This window comes from Orbicella faveolata, unplaced genomic scaffold, assembly GCF_042242905.1.
Source record: "Orbicella faveolata isolate gen_17 unplaced genomic scaffold, um_ofav_v1 contig_25, whole genome shotgun sequence".
Classification (NCBI taxonomy): Eukaryota; Metazoa; Cnidaria; class Anthozoa; order Scleractinia; family Merulinidae; genus Orbicella; species Orbicella faveolata.
In genome coordinates this window covers 14442501-14459930 of record NW_028301553.1, presented here as the reverse complement: position 1 = coordinate 14459930, position 17430 = coordinate 14442501, and the positions used below count along the sequence as shown (strand labels likewise).

Below are 17430 nucleotides of genomic sequence, written 5' to 3'. Positions count from 1 at the left end.
TGCGTAATAGTAACTGTTTACTGTTATTACTGAAAATAGATTCAAAAAACTCTTCACTGCTACCATTTTACCTCCGCACTTAGCTCCGGTCCATGGTCGGTGACAGGAACTTGTAAAGGTTTGTTTTTCGTTGTCGGGTAAGCAAGAACCACCATTGAGACATCCGGTGGTCAAACATCCCTGAATAAAATTAACTGAGAATAAATATCCTGAGAATTGCAAACGGAAAGGTTAACGTTGATCAATATAGAGAATAAACTGTGAACAGGAGCCATAATCGGGGACGGAGACCGTAAGCGCGCGCCATTTCTAGTATTGGGGCTGTCCCCATGATATGGGACAAAAATTCTATTTTTAGAACAAATTGCGCCATCGCGTGCAGCACACGCGCGTATTTGCTGCGAGGATTTTTGCGGATGTCGCGCGGAGAAAAATGGCGTCCGAAATTACCTTCGTGAGTGAGGCAGATATAGGATTTCTCTCAGCAGTTTCGCTTCCTAATTTAAGCCAAGCCCTCCTTGAGAACTTCCTTGACAATGACCATGAAGACCATGAAGGTGAGGATGATTCAGAAGAGGAGTGGAGTGACTTTTCCGACTTATCGAGTGGAGAGGATCTGTCGGACATGTCGGGTGAGGATTCACCAAGGAGAGGACAGAAAGATGCAAGGAGAAAAAAGGTACCAAAAGCCACAAACAAAGAGGGGAATGAGTCCAGTAAAGAGAAGAGGAAAAAGAGTTCTGGAAAATACCTTTCTACCAACGACGTGAAAAGGCTGGAGGAGACTCTTATATCTTACGTTTTGAGTGCACAAACACACTGCGAAAATGAATTAAGAAATGAAAAATCTGTGTCAATATTTCCCCTTCGCAAGCAAATGGTGTCCACCCTACTCAATGGCGACACGGTTAAGGAAATGTTTGTGAAGTTTTGTCGGGATATTTATTCCAAAATAATTAAAGCTTTTACCGAAATATCCGGCGCTAAGGTGAAAAAAAGTGATAGACGGGCTTTGTTTTCAGTTATTTGTTCCCAATTGTTGTTGACCGTGGAGGAATCAGAACTCTGGGAAAACATGAAAAGGGTAATTGTCACCACCATTCAATTGCAAGAGAACGAAACTGACGAAGTCAACTTTCATGCCGCCGTTGTTCTTAACACCATCTACTGGGCACTTTACGAAAATTTTCACAGTGCAGTCATGCAAATTAAGATTGACATTGACAAACAGAAAACCCACACCATTGCAAGTGAAGGCGCGGACACTGTTGTCGATTCCGACTTTGTGGACGTTGCTAGAGTATCTGGGGCGGCGCTGCATAAGCTACGGAAAGGAAGGGAGAAGATTGTTAACGGACGGAAAGGAGTCAGGAAAGTTTCTGAAGCGACAAAGGATAATTATGCAGCCGAAGTAAAAATCATGTCTGAAATGGTCTGTTCTGCAGAGGAGAAAACATATTTGCCTTTGCGTCTAAAAACTTTGGACGAAGGAAAGTTGACTTTCTTTAGTAGTAAGTTTACTGTTGTTTTGTTAACGTTAGATAAAAGATTAAGAGAAATGTTGACTGAAAAAAATCTGAAGAGATATCCGAAAAACCTTATGAAGCTGACCAAACAATCAGTTGCTCTTGATGAGGAGCTACAAGAGTTATTTTTGGTAGCATCTAAAAGGGCGTGCACGGTACCAGTCGAGGAGGTTAGGGTTTGCTCCATATGCAAGAGCTAGTTAAGAAAATATGTAATACCAGATTTAAGGAATTCTACAGTGCTCAAGAAGAGAAAAAACTGATACAGGAGGGCAAAGTCGTTTCAGCCGACCAAAGCTTGAGGGACAAGCTGAAAACTTACAGCGTCGATAAGCGTGCTTAATTGAGGATGTTTAATAATGTCTTACAAGCTTTCTTCTTGGCGGTGGCCCGTTTCGAGTAGTCACACTGTAATGGTTTATACTTGGGGCAGCATCAGCTTGCCTTATAAAATATGACAAGTCTCATTTTTACTGCAAAAATATGATAGCAAAAGAATAACCAGAAGTGACAGCTTAAAAGGTTGGTCTTTTTATTGAGAGCTACACTCAGCTAGTCAGGTACATTGGTACTCAAACTCAGTAAGTGTAAGGGCTACAGAAAAATTAACCAAAAAAATATATCTGTTAAATTATTGTTATTTTGTTGCTAGGGCTAAATTTGCGTGCATTTACATGAATTCAATGATCGACCCATCAAGCGACTGTATGTCTTTAACAGCACAAAAATATAATTATTTAGTTCTCAGGTATGATTCAAGCTTTATATGTTACATGAACACCATTTTAAATATGCAATAAATAAAGGATCAAGAAAATTGTTTAATACACTACAAGTTGGATCTTACGTGCAAATAACATGGCCACCTGAAATATCAGTTTCTGTAATCTTAAGAGCTGATCTATATTTAGTGAATAACAGTTATAGTTTGGCAATGAAGACTATTGCAAGTGGTTTCAAACATCTGTATGATGTAATTAAAAGCTCTAAGTACTTGTAGGGCATATTTCTCGCTGATACATACATTTTTGAAGGAGTACTCAAATAATGGAAAGGTGGACTTATATTATCATAAGGAGAGCTGGAGGGGGGCCTCCAAATCATATATCAGTTATTTTTTTACTGCCCCCTAATAGTTGAAAGGCAGACTCTTAAATGATTTTTTTAAATGCTGTTTGGTAATCAATTTTCACCACATTAAGGAACCATGATAATAATTTAGAAATGTGCTGAATGACTTTACAAGGCTATTAATAATAATTATTATATTTACAGTGTGACATTTTCTTGTTCCTATGTAAAATGGTGACTGATGACTAATGGCAAAGTGCAGCCAGCTTAAAAACGAGACAGCATTTCGTTAAAAAGTTGAACTTCCAGGCTGAAAAGAGTTTTTATGATAATAATTATTATCTACAACTTAAACTTCTGCCACACAACAGTTTTTAGCTGACTAAGCTGTACTAAATGTACTTTTTTCTTCTAAAATGACAAGGCACATTTTGACATGTACTACATTTATCCGTTGTACTCCACCCAAGTAATTTGGGCATACTGTATTGAGGTGCTGTAAAACTTCTGGGATGTCTTGGCAAGCCACAATATCAACTCATTTTCTTTGGACGGTAGGGAATGGGAGAGAATACACCCATACTGTAAATGCCTGTGGCTATCGAAAATTGCACTTGCCCCATTTTCCCAAACTAAAACTACTACAGTCCTCCCACCAGATACAAAGATATCAACTGATTTCCTTTTCATGTTTGCCCGTTCCCTGACATTTGAAATGACATCCTGGAAGTTATTACCATTAATAAAAAAAACTTTGGGATCCTCATAGGAAAGGAGAGGTAGATCATCTCCAACAGAGCTAAATGCATCTTCTACATCAAGCCCACCAACTCCTGCAGCAGAAAAGCACTCATCAAAGATTTTATTGCCTTCAGAAATACTTGATACCACATGGCCAAACCAACCCTCTTCAAGAACTTTCTTTGGTTCACCAATCAACCCAGAAGAGAATTTGAAACCCATTACAAGGGCTATTAGGGTGCATGCAGAGCTACCTTGCCTACCCTGAAAAGTGCTTTGAGAAATTTGGTATGGAAAGATAAATTCTTCAACACCCTGATAACCATAAGGAACAAAATGTGCCATGATTTCAATGTAAGGCTGTTGATGATCAGTGCTCAATGTGGACACACTTGTGGGGCCAGATATATGGACCTCTTGGTCCCAGTAACCCTTCTGATCATGGCTTGTGGCTCTAGCAGTGAGCTTCAGCTCCTGTCTCAACTGAATCCTTCCAAGAAATGACCCATAATTCCCTGCACTTAGAGAACCATGGGCATGGAACTTGAGTGTGCCAAAAAGGGATTCAAGGCGACTAATCGAGAGCCGCAATGGAGACAGTGTGTATCCAGGAAAATTCTCAAAAAGGTATGATGAGAACTGCTTAAATCCAAAGACCATGACTCTTTGAAGGTCAAATGTCTAGAAGGAAAGAAATTAAAAAGGCAAGCTAAATAAGAAATACCATTAAGGGCTTACTAAACAACTGATCCCAGCTCACATTCACATATATATTGTTAAATAATAATTATAATAATAATACTTCTATTGTACAACTTTTATTGATACATGATAAATGTTTTGCAGCAAAGCTGATGTGGTTGTGTCTTTTACAATTGACTGCTTTTTTAATCATCTTAAGCCATAAACATCCTGTAAGAAGGCATTACATATTAGTCATAGTCCCAGCAGCTACATACAATAATTAAATATAATATATACTATTGCCCCATTAAAGGGAACACTTGTCTTCCCTCAAAGGACCAGGAGCGATGTAATGTGATCTTTAAAATGTACATTCAAGAACAAGTAAACAAGAAATGTTAATAAATAAATTAATCTTTATTCTGCAATACCTGCCATGCTAAAAACTTTGCTGCACGAGCTCGTTTGGAGTTGTCCACATATTCTGCAAAGAATTAAAAGGACAACTGAGACATAGTCCAGTTTGCCACCCCAAAAAGTTAGGGATAAGGGATCAGAAAGAGGGATGTACTGTAAATATCATTAATTACAGTATTTTGGTGTTGTGTTTATTATGACCTGGTTTACTGGTTAACTAGCACACAGTTATTGATATTCCCATGAAAGTGTAGCTTTCAAGTGGCCAAGTAAAAACAGAGATCTAATAAAAAAATGCGAATGTGATTGACGCTTATTGATCCAAATGTTGAATGTTAAACATTTGAATCACATCATCATCAACCAGACTGACCTTCATTTTTAAGTATAAGGACAGCCAGGTGAAGTGACCCAATTGTTTGACTTTTAATCTTTTTTTTGTTTCTTTATATGATGCCTGTATTAATAGTACCTTTACTGGGCAAACAACTTATGTTAACTGAATAAAGTTTTTGATGTATACATACCTGTGTTGTTGTGCTCATCTGCCCATTCTTCAAAATATCTCCATCCCTGTTGTATGTTTTTGAATACAGCCGACCCATTGGATCTTATAAACACATGGCTCAGGATTCCCTTTTCAAAAATGAGGTGGCATGCTTGTAGGTACCTTGCAGTTTCTTTCACAACATCACTTTTTTCTGGGCCTTCACTACTCAAACTTGCATATTCTTCCAAGGCTGCAATCATACAACGTTGCTGTAGAAAATGTAAAAGTAAACAAAACCGCTTATCACTCTTTCGTTCATAAAATTGGAGGCTTCGTCTAAATTGTAAAACAAATATTTGTAACATTAATTCCTGCCAGTATGTGCGTGTGTGGCATAAATTATCATTCTTCCATCATTTTATTTATTTTCAAGCTAAGGATCTATAAAGTTCTACAAAATTATGCTAATTTTCCTCTCTTACCTGCATTATATTTGTCCAGCAGTCACGTTGCACATAGCTATACCTCAGACCAGGAACACGCTTACCTAGTCGTTTTGCAGATCTCTCTTGATCCCTGAGGTATTGATCAATTATTGGCTGCCAGCCAAAAGTAGTACCTCCCTTCTCAAAAGCTTTTTTGCCCTTGTTCCTTGAACTGTACAAAGCTGCAATGACGTTCTTTAACTGGAAAATATAAGAAACAATAACACCCAGGTGTTACAAATTGCACACACTACGAGAATAATTAAATTAGAAGGCCATACCTGGTGAGCAGGGCATATCATGACAAAGCAGGTTTTGTCTGATCTGGTGCTGAATGGATTGATGAAACTGGCCTTGAACCGGTATTGCTCATGACCACTGTCTTCTACTGGGAGCTGCTCATTTGCATAGCCACACAGCCTCTTGAAAAGCACTAAGTTACAGGAAGCTCCATCACCAACCAATAGAATGACATGGAACCGGTACTTTTCAAGGGTACTGATCACCTTAAAGATGATGTCATGTAGGAACTTTCCATCCAGGGGTACTTCACGGAGAAAGTAAGGCCCAGCAAACTCAAACCCAGATGTCAAATCCTGCCAGTAGGTCTGAAGAACATAACTTGCTTTTTGACCAATTCCATTTTCTGAGGCAAACAGGGACTCATAAACATCATGGAGACATGACCAGTCATTTTCACTCATTGCATAACCAATGGCGACACCATCTGTGCAATGGATCTGGATCTTACTCTGCACCTGTTAATTACAATTTTAAAAGCATTTCATGGTCTGAAATTTCAGTTAAAAATAATTTCAAACTATAGCCAGTTAACTGATTGGTATTTACTTTCTATTTGAGGGATTATGGTGATAAATCAGGATTAAAGGCTTTACCAATCCAACAACAGTTTTGAATCATTGAATGGATCTGAAAGTAATAATTTAATTTAAACTAACGACAACATAAGTTGAGTAAACGCAATAATAAAAGGGTTCTGGCAAAATTGTATATTGAGCCAGCTATTTGTTAAAATATGTAATTGGAACAACTATGATTAATTTTGTCAAATTTAACTCAGTTAATACTGCTCCAACAAGACAGCAAAAAAACAAAACAAAACAAAACAAAACAAAAAACACTTAAAATTTAAGTAAGGTGCATTAATTCATGTTCAATGAGCCCTGTAGGATTCAAATAACATCATTGATTGCAGCCATGCAGACGTACCAAGCAAAGGAAGATAGTCAAAATTCTTTTTTAAATAAGGTACACCAATTTGGCTGTTATGATGTTAACAAAGGGAATACCCTCTATTCTCCTTTGTCTCATCAAAAAGGAGCTGTCCAACTCCCAGTGGCTCTGGTCTTCCACTGAGGACTGCAGTGGTTTTAAATTGATTAAACAAAGAGAGTTGCTCGATGATTCTTTCTTCATGGATACCATCCTCTACTGTTCTCTTTGCCATTACCCTCTCCAAGGACCTCCTGCATGGCAGCTGGAGAATATCCAGCTTCCTGAGGTCATCAAACAGGGCCGGGCAGCGCGCATAAATGGCAAGAGCCACTCGCCAAGACGCCTGCGTCCAACGATTAGATCGATGTCCATATCCTGTAATAGAATGTGTATAATAAGGAGAAGCATAAATTAATGAAAAAGGTATGAGCTATATGTAAAAGAACCACCAAGCTACTGGGTTATTCTTTGCATGCCCATCCAAATATGTGGACAATACAGGATTTCAAATTTTAATGCTGGACAAGTTTGCAACAGACTCCCTTCTGATCATAAGATGGATCCAGAAGAAAAAGCCCTCCACATACATACATGAACATTAATTAACAGCATTTCTTATTGCTGTTCTAGAACAGACAGGGATGTTTGTCAGAAATTTTGAATTAAACCCTTGAAGGAGACCAGTGGTCTGGCGCAAGCTATTTTTACCCTCTTGAAAGATACCAAATTATTAAAGGAGTAGGTCACTCCAAAAACCGTGTATTTTTTCCCATCACCAATAAAAAGTTCACATTGAGTTGAGTTACTCACCGTTGTTTTAGCTTCTGAAGTGGATGCGATCCCAATGAAAAAGAAGTGAAAAGTTCGACACCGGGAGCCGCCATTTTGAAAGGATCTTGAAGGCCAGGCCGCATATCCGTGACGTCATTCCGTCCGAATTGGCGCAAAGCTCAAAGGCTAATGCTCTTCTTTTCTGTTCTAAATTCAGTTGTGAGCTGAAAAATTTGGCCCAGGCTGTAAAACCGGAACCGAAAAGGATAGGGAAAGGGGAGTGACTTCCCTTAACTTGCCTAAAAAGAACAAGAAATTGCCAAAGAAGTGGTTCGAACAGCTACGTCGGGATGAGAGATTCATGCCAAAAAAACTCGAAAATGTGTACGTGTGCAACGAGCATTTCACAGACGACTGTTTCAAAACTCAATACCGATTTGAGCTTGTGGCTGGAAACACAAGAAGGAGGTCATTGAAGAAAAATGCTTTCCGACAATTTTTCAACGGAAGGCCCTTGTAAAGGCACGTATTGCAGGCGAACGGCGCATCGCAAGGAGCGAAAAGAGGTAGCTATCAGTTATACTTTTCATTTTTAAAAACATTTTTGCCCGGCAGAACTGTCGTTGACTTGATTGGGTAAATATTATTTCTGCGCAAGAAATTGAAGCTCCTCGCTAGACGACAGGGCTTGAAATTCAAGAAAAAACCTTGGGGCCAGCTGGCCCCTAAGTTTTGAGGTTTGGTCGCCAGCACAAGTATTTTAGTCGCCAAAAATTTTCGACCCCTCAGGCAATATATTTTCACGAAAAAGACGCTAAAACGGCGTGAATCACGGGTCACTTTCGTGTATAATCAGTTTGCCACTTTTTTTTTCTATAATAACAGGGAAAATGGCTGAATGAAATTATTTTCATCATTTACCAGTCTTACCAGTATTTATAAAAAAAGCTTCTATGTTACAAGCTTTAATTCATTATATTTCGTAGACTGGCGCTAGGGTTTTCGTGTTTTCGTGTTCATTGATGCATAGCGACTGCATGCGTTTTTTGGAAGTGATATATTAAATTTCTTAGGGTACCGAGGGAACTTCAAATGCCCTGCAGATTTCTTTAAAATTACAAGTCAAACTAACCCGGTACGGTTTCCTTTTATCGAAAAAGTATTTTTTTCGCTTTATAAATCTCTTGTGTGGGCCAAAATCAGAGCGTGTTTAATAATCGGCCTTGACAGCCAGGGATGAGTTAAAATACTTACAAATTTTTAAATGCTATCTAATTTGATTTGGAATACATCGGAAGAAGTAGTTAACTGTACATCAGTCCTATCTACATATCGACAATTACCGATAACAACTCCTGCTATAGCGCAATCCGATATCCGCATGTAAATAATATTTTGTCTGAAATGTGTTACAGTTTGTTTTCAATTTTATCAACACGATTCATCATTAATTAAGGACAGTGTTTTTGCATTCACATCATTTTTGGGAATTACAGTTGCTAATGAAAGCAAATCTACGGTAAAAAATGAAGCTTTAATTTTACTGCATGCTTTGTCAAGTAACGAGGCGAGTAAACACGACACATGCGATACGGATAAACACACTAGCAGAGTGAATTTTCCTTCATCAGCTGATGTTTACGCATGTAAAAGTTCCATAAACTTTTTTCTTCTATCCAAAATCTATTACATATGCTTAGCTTTCCAACAATACAAATTACAATTCTCACAAAAAATCTTATGTAATGATAAGGAATGTCGTCAATTTCACATTTCACGTCAAAGACGTCGATTTCACTTCGCATCTTACATGTAAAGTCACTGCGTATTTCACACGAATCCACGTAGTCCATAAGTGTAAAGAAACCTGGCAAACACGTACGAGCACGAGCAAAAAGTATCGAAATTTTATAAGTAAAAACACGGACTTGTGAGGTGGAAAGCATTCGCCCGATTTAAACACACCATTGAAAACTCGTCAGTTTCTGTGATACCAGAACTCCCTCCGCATTGAACCGCCAGTAAAATAAAAATGGAGACAAATCAGATCAAAAGCATTATACTCGGGATTTATTTAAGCCACCAATTCAATTCTGAGAGCAATATACAATTAATAATAAACTTCCTCTTCCGCTAACTGCGTCCATTGCAATTGTACTGTAAAATGTACCTTCCATCTTGGTGACCTACTCCGGCTGTTCTCGGCAACAAACACATTCTCTTTGCGTCAGCATGGCTGCACATCTCTCACAAGTACACCACAGAGCATTTTCCAACCAATCGTTCCATTCAACTTGATTATTATCATCCCCGGAATCACTAGCACGTTCTAGCTTCAAGCGCAGCCATACTAAAGCTCAAACGAACAAACACATTCTCGGACGGAATGACGTCAGGTATACGCGGCCTGGCCTTCAAGATCCTTTCAAAATGGCGGCTCCCGGTGTCGAACTGTTCACTTCTTTTTCATTAGGATCGCATCCAGTTCAGAAGCTAAAACAACGGTGAGTAACTCAACTCAATGTGAACTTTTTATTGGTGACGGAAAAAAATACACGGTTTCTGGAGTGACCTACTCCTTTAAAAAATACGGAATTTATATTTTCTACTTTTATTCCTCTGACATTTTGCCCAACACCCTAAGTGAGACCAGTAGGCAGAAATTTACACCTTTAAGCAGGACAACATGCATATGAAGCCCTATGCCCCGGGGCGGGGGGTACTCCCATAAATTTCGGATAGTTGTGTGCCGCGAAGGGTCTTAAACCCTGACCCTATTTAAGGATGAATCAAACGAAAATTGATACCCTATTTGAGGCCCAAACCTGTAAAATGACATCCTCTGCAAGGGGAGAACAAAAACTCAAAATAGCTTGAACGAGTCAATTTTAGCTGATACAATTTAGGCACCCTATCTGAGGATCACACTGGGACACCATGCCAACATGGGCGAAAATGATACCTTATTTAAGAATCGAGAACCTCAAAAAACCATACCCTATCCCGCGGCACATACCTATATAGCCCATATAGGGGAGTAACCCCCGGGCTCTATGCCCCCTAACTTTTTGGGGGAGTTTGAGAGGGGGGGGGGGGGGGGGAGCTGGAACAGTGGATGAATATAAACACACCAGGGGTGTTCATGACAGATATATTTGTGCTGTGGAGTAAACTTGTCACTTACTGCATCCCTTAAGTTATTTGCTTACTAATTCTCATGCACAATTACTGATAATTCCTCTTAATTTCCTATCATCTTCGGACCAATTTACAATTTAGCATTTGAGAGTGCTGCCTGACGCATGTAGGTCGAATTACATACCCTACTAAACCTTACCGTTTTTCCTCTGATCTTTCCGGAAATTCGCTTTGTCCGAGTCTCATATCTCACGCAAGACATGTCCTGCACCGGGTCGGAAACGATCAGCGTCCGCCACACATTTTTCAAATTCCTTTCTTCCCATGGGTGTACTTTCAACTCTCTCCATCAATTTGTCCAAGTCAGAGCTATGTGTATCAGACAGTAAAACGGAGAACTTCTTTCTGTATCGTCTGACCTGTTTTGCTGTTTTTCCTTGATTGCTGCACATTTTTCAATCGCTTACTTTGGCTCTTTGGACGGAGGCAACTGAAGCGAACTTTGGATGACGCAGACTGTCTGCTCGTTACGTCTTCTTGAGTCAGAGACTTCTTTTGGTTAAGGCGTTCTGACAGTTTCTGTCCCATTTTGTAACAGCATCGACACTTCCTTCCACTCTCAGATTGGACATTTTTTATCACTCGTGCGCAATTTCTTGACAAAACTCTGCGCCAAGGAAGGGTCTGTTCTTCTACTTCTGAGGACAGATAATCCTGCTGGTCAGTTATCTTAATGTCCACTCCAGAGCAAGGACAATTCTCCGCGACTTCGTTTATTGCATTTCTCAGTTGTTCCGACTGCTTAATATTCATCGTGCCCCTTCTTACGAGCTCAAAGTGGTACACAAACTAACGATATTCACCATTTGCATCAACAACGAGTCGCACGTCGTCAAAAGGCACGTCGTCAGAGAGAGTAGCTTTCTGTTTCTTCACGACAACCAGGGATGGCTTTCCACTTTTTCCCACAACCTCGACGCGAACCTCTACTCTGGGATCCTGGAGATCTGCTGCGAGGGCTTCAAGAGATCTTAATTCGTTGCTCTTAGCAAGAATGTGTGCACGAAGGTTAAGTTTACCAACCTGGACATAACTGAAATACATTCGGTGTCAATTAACTTATTTTAGTCCAGAAAGTTCGGAAAAGAGCGTGAAAACCGATGCCGTGTAAGTAAAAGTTACAAATCTAAAACCAAGCGACTTGCGCACCTGAAATGGTTTCCCACTGTTCGTGTCACTCCAGAGTGTCTCAAACATCGTTTTCACCCTCTTTTGCTGTGTGGCTGAGCTGATTTCTTCCAAATTTGAATCATTTACTCGTTTAACAGAGCTATCGACTTCCATTTCAAGTTATTTACAGCTGTCAAACCCTGCCATTGCTGTATAAATCTCTCAACTCTCACCATTTGATCAGGCAACATGACAACATCCGCGCGAGAGTCCCCGACATGTGCGTGGATCCGCGCGGGTATATGACGTCATGATGGCGCAATTTGTTCTAAAAATAGAAAAATTGTCCCATATCATGGGTTCGCGCGGATCCCAGGCTTATCAGGTGTAAAATTTGTAACCAGGGTAATTTGAAGGGTGCAGTTATATTTCTCAAATTTTTAGTTTGTCTTCTACCACTTCTGCATAGCACAATATTTCATATGTCAACAAGTAATCTTTATTTAATAATTATAATAATAATAATAATATTAATATTAATAATAATAACTTCATTTACGTGTCAAATGTATTTAGCACTATTAAATGTGCTAATTGACACTGTAAATAAATAAACAAATATTTCAAATATAACATAAGCTGAGCTTTTTTAGCTTTTCAAAATAACCAGTTTTGCGGGCCAACTGAAACATTGAGCCAGATCAAAGCTTTGAAATTAAAGAAACCATCTTCAACTATTTGATCAGCTTTGCGTCAGTTATAGAGTCTGTTCGTTCAAAGCTGATCCTGTACTCTACATTGATCTAACTTTAATTTAATCTACTTTTATTTATTCAAGTACAGCTACTTTGTTATGCATAGAGTCCAAGGCACAAGCAATAGGTTTCCTGACAAACGGCACAATTCCGACAATAATTCAACATATGATAATTATATAGATAAAAGACTCTGACGTGTAATTGCAATGGATGATATGTTATCCATGGCAGCAGAATTTTAGCAATAAAACATTCCCTTTTCGGTATAAAATCAATCCGTGTCTGGAGAAAGAAGGGAAGAGAGCAATGACATCGAACTTGGCTTAACAACGATGTCTTCTTGAATAAATAAGTTTTAAAAAGTGGAACGTAACAGAACAGGTGCTATTCTTAATAGTTCAGATAAAACTAATTAAATATAGTTCACCCTCAACAGCAACGGCAACGTAACTCCTATCTCATCATGAAGAAAGGTGTTGTTTTCGTTGGTGAGTGAGATGTCGTGCTTATTCAGTTCACAAGTTCCTTTGCCGTCCTTCTTGGATGACTCTTGTAGTTTGTAGAAGTACACCAAGCGTTTCTCATACATTGTAATTTGCTGTATTTTTGTTCACACTAACCTCGACTTGGCGCCATTGTTTGCTGGAATGCAGGAAAGGTCTATTAAGGTGATTCCTTAGTATTGCATTGCGCATCCCTACAGCGCACGATTTTCGTGTCATTAGCGCGCACATGAGCGCGTGCACGTGCAAAACGTAAGAGATTTCCCTCAAACTAAGCTCGATAGCGAAATAGAAGCTCCTTTTCTCTCAAAAGAGCGCGGTGACCCTCGATTTTTTTTAGGTTTTTGCTAAGAACAGTCTAAAAAAGAACATATTTAAAGAAGAAAAAACGTTTGACAGTAGAACGTGATTTTTTTTTTTTATGGAAAATAGTTCCGTACTGAGTGTATTTTGGTCAAGGCGAGGACTTCAAGCTAACCACGGAACTGTCCGAAAAAGTGCAATATTCCCACAACAAGGCAATCAAAAACGGCTTAAATGAAGCAATACTGCTTATGTGAGTAAAAGAAGCTTTACTTTCAAGATAAAATTTTGTGTCTTTCAAGTAACCAAGACTTAATTCTGTATGAAGGAGATTCGAATTTTTAACGCGCAACCAGTAAAAATACCCCATTTTAAGATCCTGCTGACGCGTAAACAAGCACGGTGATCCCGTTTTTTTATTGCATTTTTTTAATGTTCATATCATGAATGTTAATAATGCCAAGTTTCAAAAAAAAGTTTGATAGTAGCACAATTTCAAGGGAATTACCTTAAGCGTGGGACGAATTACCCAAAGACTTGAGGAGAGAAAATTCCCTTTCGAAATTTAAAAGGTGTTAAGCTGCGTCTTTGTGGCCAAATCTAGTATCATGGCCCTTACATGCAATGACTTTTATAGTTGATAAGTATATTTATCAGTTGGTTATTAAGTTTCTGTCAATTCGTTAGTTATTTATCTACTTATTAATCAATCAATTAATCAATCAAACCATACATTAATAAATTAATAAATTAATAAGTAAATAAATAGGTCGTGGTTCAATGAAAATCCATATCTGAATGCAACCGTATTTTTTACAATAATTATTAATAGTTCGTATAGTGTGATCGTCCAGGTGAGGGTAGTTCTAAAAAGAACTGTTCTTTTCAGAACTACCCTCACCCGGACGGTCACACTATACAGACTACTGATACTCCTGGCTTCAAACCATTTACTATGATAATTATTAATAACTTTAATGATGGTTTTTTTTTCGGTTATTTGTATTTTACGATGCACTTGTCAACTTGATGGTACTTTATGGTACTTCCATACTGATCGGCTCATTGAATCCGCTGGGCGCACCGTTACCATAACTACCGGGGAAAAATTTTCATTTGGCGTCCAGGTTACCAATTTTAGTAGCTTAAGGATGGAATACTTGAACGGGGTGGGGGTAGTCAATTCGTTTCTTTTAGAGAGCTTTTGGACTAGAGGGTGTTTAGAGGACTAGGCACCCTGGTTATGAAAGGAGCGCTTGCTTAGGAAAATACTTTACATTGAAGGCAATTGTTAAGAGGCAGGGGGGGGGGGCTTATCGAAAAGGGGTTAGAACTCTCATCATTGAAGGAAGTGTACTGTTCAGTGGAAACTAAATTAAAGTGAGACATTAAGATTAGCGCTATCGAGATAATCAGCTTTGTTATCGTTAACCAGCATCAGTTTCATCACTTTCATTCCCGTTGTTGTAATCGTTAGGTTCTGTACCCGATTCTAGTTCTTGGTCTCATTGCACCAAAATGTATCCCATTGCATTGATGTTTGCACCTACTGCTGTGTATAAGCCATCAGCGCTGTTTCCACAACTAGTGGCGTTGTCAGGGTAACCTCCTGTACCGAATCCGATTCTTGAATCGCAAGTGTAACAGTCATTTTCGTTGTTACCAAGAATGCCAATCCTTGCTTTAGACAAATCAGCGCTTACAACATTGAAACCTTCCCTGTTACAATTGGTCTGTAAGGAGGCTTGTGAACCAATCAGCGACTTCCACGTATCACGACCCAGTGAAGTACTACGGTATTTGCCGTCAGCAATCAATGAGTGCAGAGAGCTGGCAGTCTTGTTGAAAGCAATGAACCTATTCTGTTGGCCGATCTTCATACCAAGACAGATTTTAGAAAAGGGAGTGCTCCAATAGGTCGGTAACTTGGTCTCTTGTAAGTCAAACCCAGTCTTCCCTGCTTCAAGGTTGAAAGATTCGTTGTTCCGCCAGAGATTAGAATGGTAGTCAAAAGTTCCCTGGGTATTAAAAAAGACAATACCATCTCACACGGCACAATATACATACAGCTGTTGCTTGGTCTTCTATCTAAGTAAAATTATTTCTGGATTCCGTAGCTTAGATAGATGAACGGAACTGGACCAATCATACCTTGGCGCCGTTCATTTTGATAACCAGCGTCCAACCACCTCCCCCACATACGCCAAGACTGGTCATGTGACAGAACACAGGAAGACTCGAGTTACCTAATTTCAGTATATAGTCCTTGTTTCCAGTGGACCTTATGAAGCAAGTAAATGATGTAAGTAGTATGATAACAACCAAAGAGCATCGGCCTGCACACATTTTCTCACTTAATTCTCGCATTAATTTACACACCTTAAGTTGCACTAACACCGAGCTGTGGAAGCTAGTACTCGGCACATTGTCGTTGTACTGTTTAAATCAACGTGACAAAATCAGAACGATTTTGGAAAATTATGCATGCCGATTACAAAAGATGTGCAATTTCGCTGGAAAGCTTTTGAAAATTGGCAGTTAATAAAGGTATGTTCGATGGAGTCTTCATTTCCACAATATAAACAATCACTATCTTGTTTGATACCGAAGCGGCGTAATTCTTTCTTGGTGACTATAATTCTATGTAAGAATTTGTAAGCTTTCCAGTGAGGAGTTATTCAATGGTTCAATAACGTTAATTTTACTAATCAACACCTGTCCGTTAAAGAAACTTTATTTCACCTTTTTCCCACCTCTTCAATTGAAAACAAAACGCTGTTAGGAAAACTCAATTATACCATGTTGTATATGCGCTATTATACATACACCAGCAAACTCCACAATAGATCAATTACTCTCTCTGATTTTGTCAGTAAATTAAACACAAAATATAGCGTTGAAAACATAGATTAAAATTCATCTAATAGTTAAATATCACAAAGAAGATGCTCCTTCAAGGGCAGCGTTGTAGTCTAATCAGTTAGTTTTATTTATTTAGTGTTTTAAGGGTAGATATCTCTTTTCCCTTGCGTAGGTGGTATAAATAATGATATTGGAACATTTAAATAGAACTGCATTGGAATGTTATGTTTTTTGGTCTTGTAAGTAGTTTATATGTGTACTTGACAGACACACCATGTTGTAAATAATGTTTGTATTTTGAAATAAAGCATATGCCGTAAAAAAAAAGATCATCTTCGTGGTCTGGAAAAAAAAAAACAAAGATGAACAATTTAAGAAAGCCAGTACTTACAATCTCTGCTCGTGAGTTTCTTTACACGTCGGAAGTTCTAGAAATAAGAAATTATTATCTATTAGATCTTAACAGCACCCTGTGAGCGTAGTAATATTCGATCTTCCTAGAAAAAAATAGCTAACAATAAAGAAGAGAAGGGTTTTCTAGAAAGATCGAAGGTACCTTCTCGCCTGTTCGAAGGGGTAAAAATTCGGTTCCCAGCGCGAAACTTTTTCAAGCCTCACAGATATGCATGTCGATCTCTGAGTAAATAGGTCTCATTCGTGGCCTTGACTTTTCCTGACAAGTTTTGTTTTCTAGAGTAAATTTTCTCTCGCCGAGAAATCTTGTTGAAGAGCTTACTTGACACTGTTTGAGCAAGGAATTCACGAAGCTGTCAAAAAATTCCTCATGTCATGTCACGATAACTGTCCTTAAACAGAAAGGTTTTTGGCAAGCAACTTTTGCCAAGAAAACAGCTTGTGAACGTCTTGTTTTGTCACCTGCAAGCACGCGACGCTTGAATACAAATTAAAGAAAGTAAAAATAGAAAATAAAATTTCATACAATACACACAAAATAGATGGAATCCAAACTAAATATAAGAAAAGGTAGAAGGTTAAAGCCGGCTATGTAATGAAGTTAGCTTGAGTGACTTCCATTCAGTTCCTCGATATTAAAAAAAATACATATTTATTACTAAGGAAACCTTTTTTGTTTTGTTTATTCTCTGTTACCTTTACTTTCACATCTGTCTCCAGTCCAAGATGGTCGGCATGAACAGGAAAAGGTTTGTTTTTCGTTATCGGGTAAACAAGAACCGCCATTGAGACAGCTGGTCATCAAACATCCCTGAATAAAATTGATAACATCAACACGTTGACAAATGCAGATCCAAAAAC

At 38.6% G+C, this 17430-nt stretch overlaps 2 protein-coding genes and 1 pseudogene across 2 annotated transcripts in view; 1 reads left to right on the top strand and 2 right to left on the bottom strand.

The window, feature by feature from the left end:
• Positions 1–362: 362 nt before the first annotated feature.
• On the top strand, positions 363–1906 carry LOC149109106 (uncharacterized; annotated as a pseudogene).
• Positions 1907–2041: 135 nt separating this feature from the next.
• On the bottom strand, positions 2042–12100 carry LOC149109105 (uncharacterized). Its single transcript, XM_089294234.1, has 8 exons — positions 11769–12100; positions 10759–11642; positions 6738–7025; positions 5696–6174; positions 5412–5615; positions 4967–5198; positions 4454–4506; positions 2042–4019 (listed from the first exon to the last, which is right to left on the bottom strand). The coding sequence occupies exons 3-8, from the start codon at positions 6880–6882 to the stop codon at positions 3045–3047; spliced, it is 2088 nt and encodes a 695-aa protein (XP_089150360.1). The 5' UTR covers positions 6883–7025; positions 10759–11642; positions 11769–12100; the 3' UTR covers positions 2042–3044.
• Positions 12101–13438: 1338 nt separating this feature from the next.
• LOC149109104 (uncharacterized) overlaps positions 13439–17430 on the bottom strand; it is a 4719-nt gene continuing 727 nt past the window's right edge. The window contains exons 2-5 of the mRNA XM_089294778.1: positions 17266–17380; positions 16547–16583; positions 15445–15574; positions 13439–15311 (exon numbers count right to left, since the gene is read on the bottom strand). Coding sequence (XP_089150904.1) covers positions 14799–15311; positions 15445–15574; positions 16547–16583; positions 17266–17380 — 795 coding nt within the window. The 3' untranslated portion in view covers positions 13439–14798. The remainder of the gene's footprint in view (positions 15312–15444; positions 15575–16546; positions 16584–17265; positions 17381–17430) is intronic.

Coding starts and splice junctions, on each gene's coding strand:
- LOC149109105 (XM_089294234.1), bottom strand. CDS start 6,882: ATGGCAAAGAGAACAGTAGAGGATGGTATCCATGAAGAAAGAATCATC. Junction 5,199..5,411: donor GCTGGACAAATATAATGCAG/GTAAGAGAGGAA, acceptor CATTTTCTACAG/CAACGTTGTATGATTGCAGC. Junction 4,507..4,966: donor AGATGAGCACAACAACACAG/GTATGTATACAT, acceptor AATTCTTTGCAG/AATATGTGGACAACTCCAAA.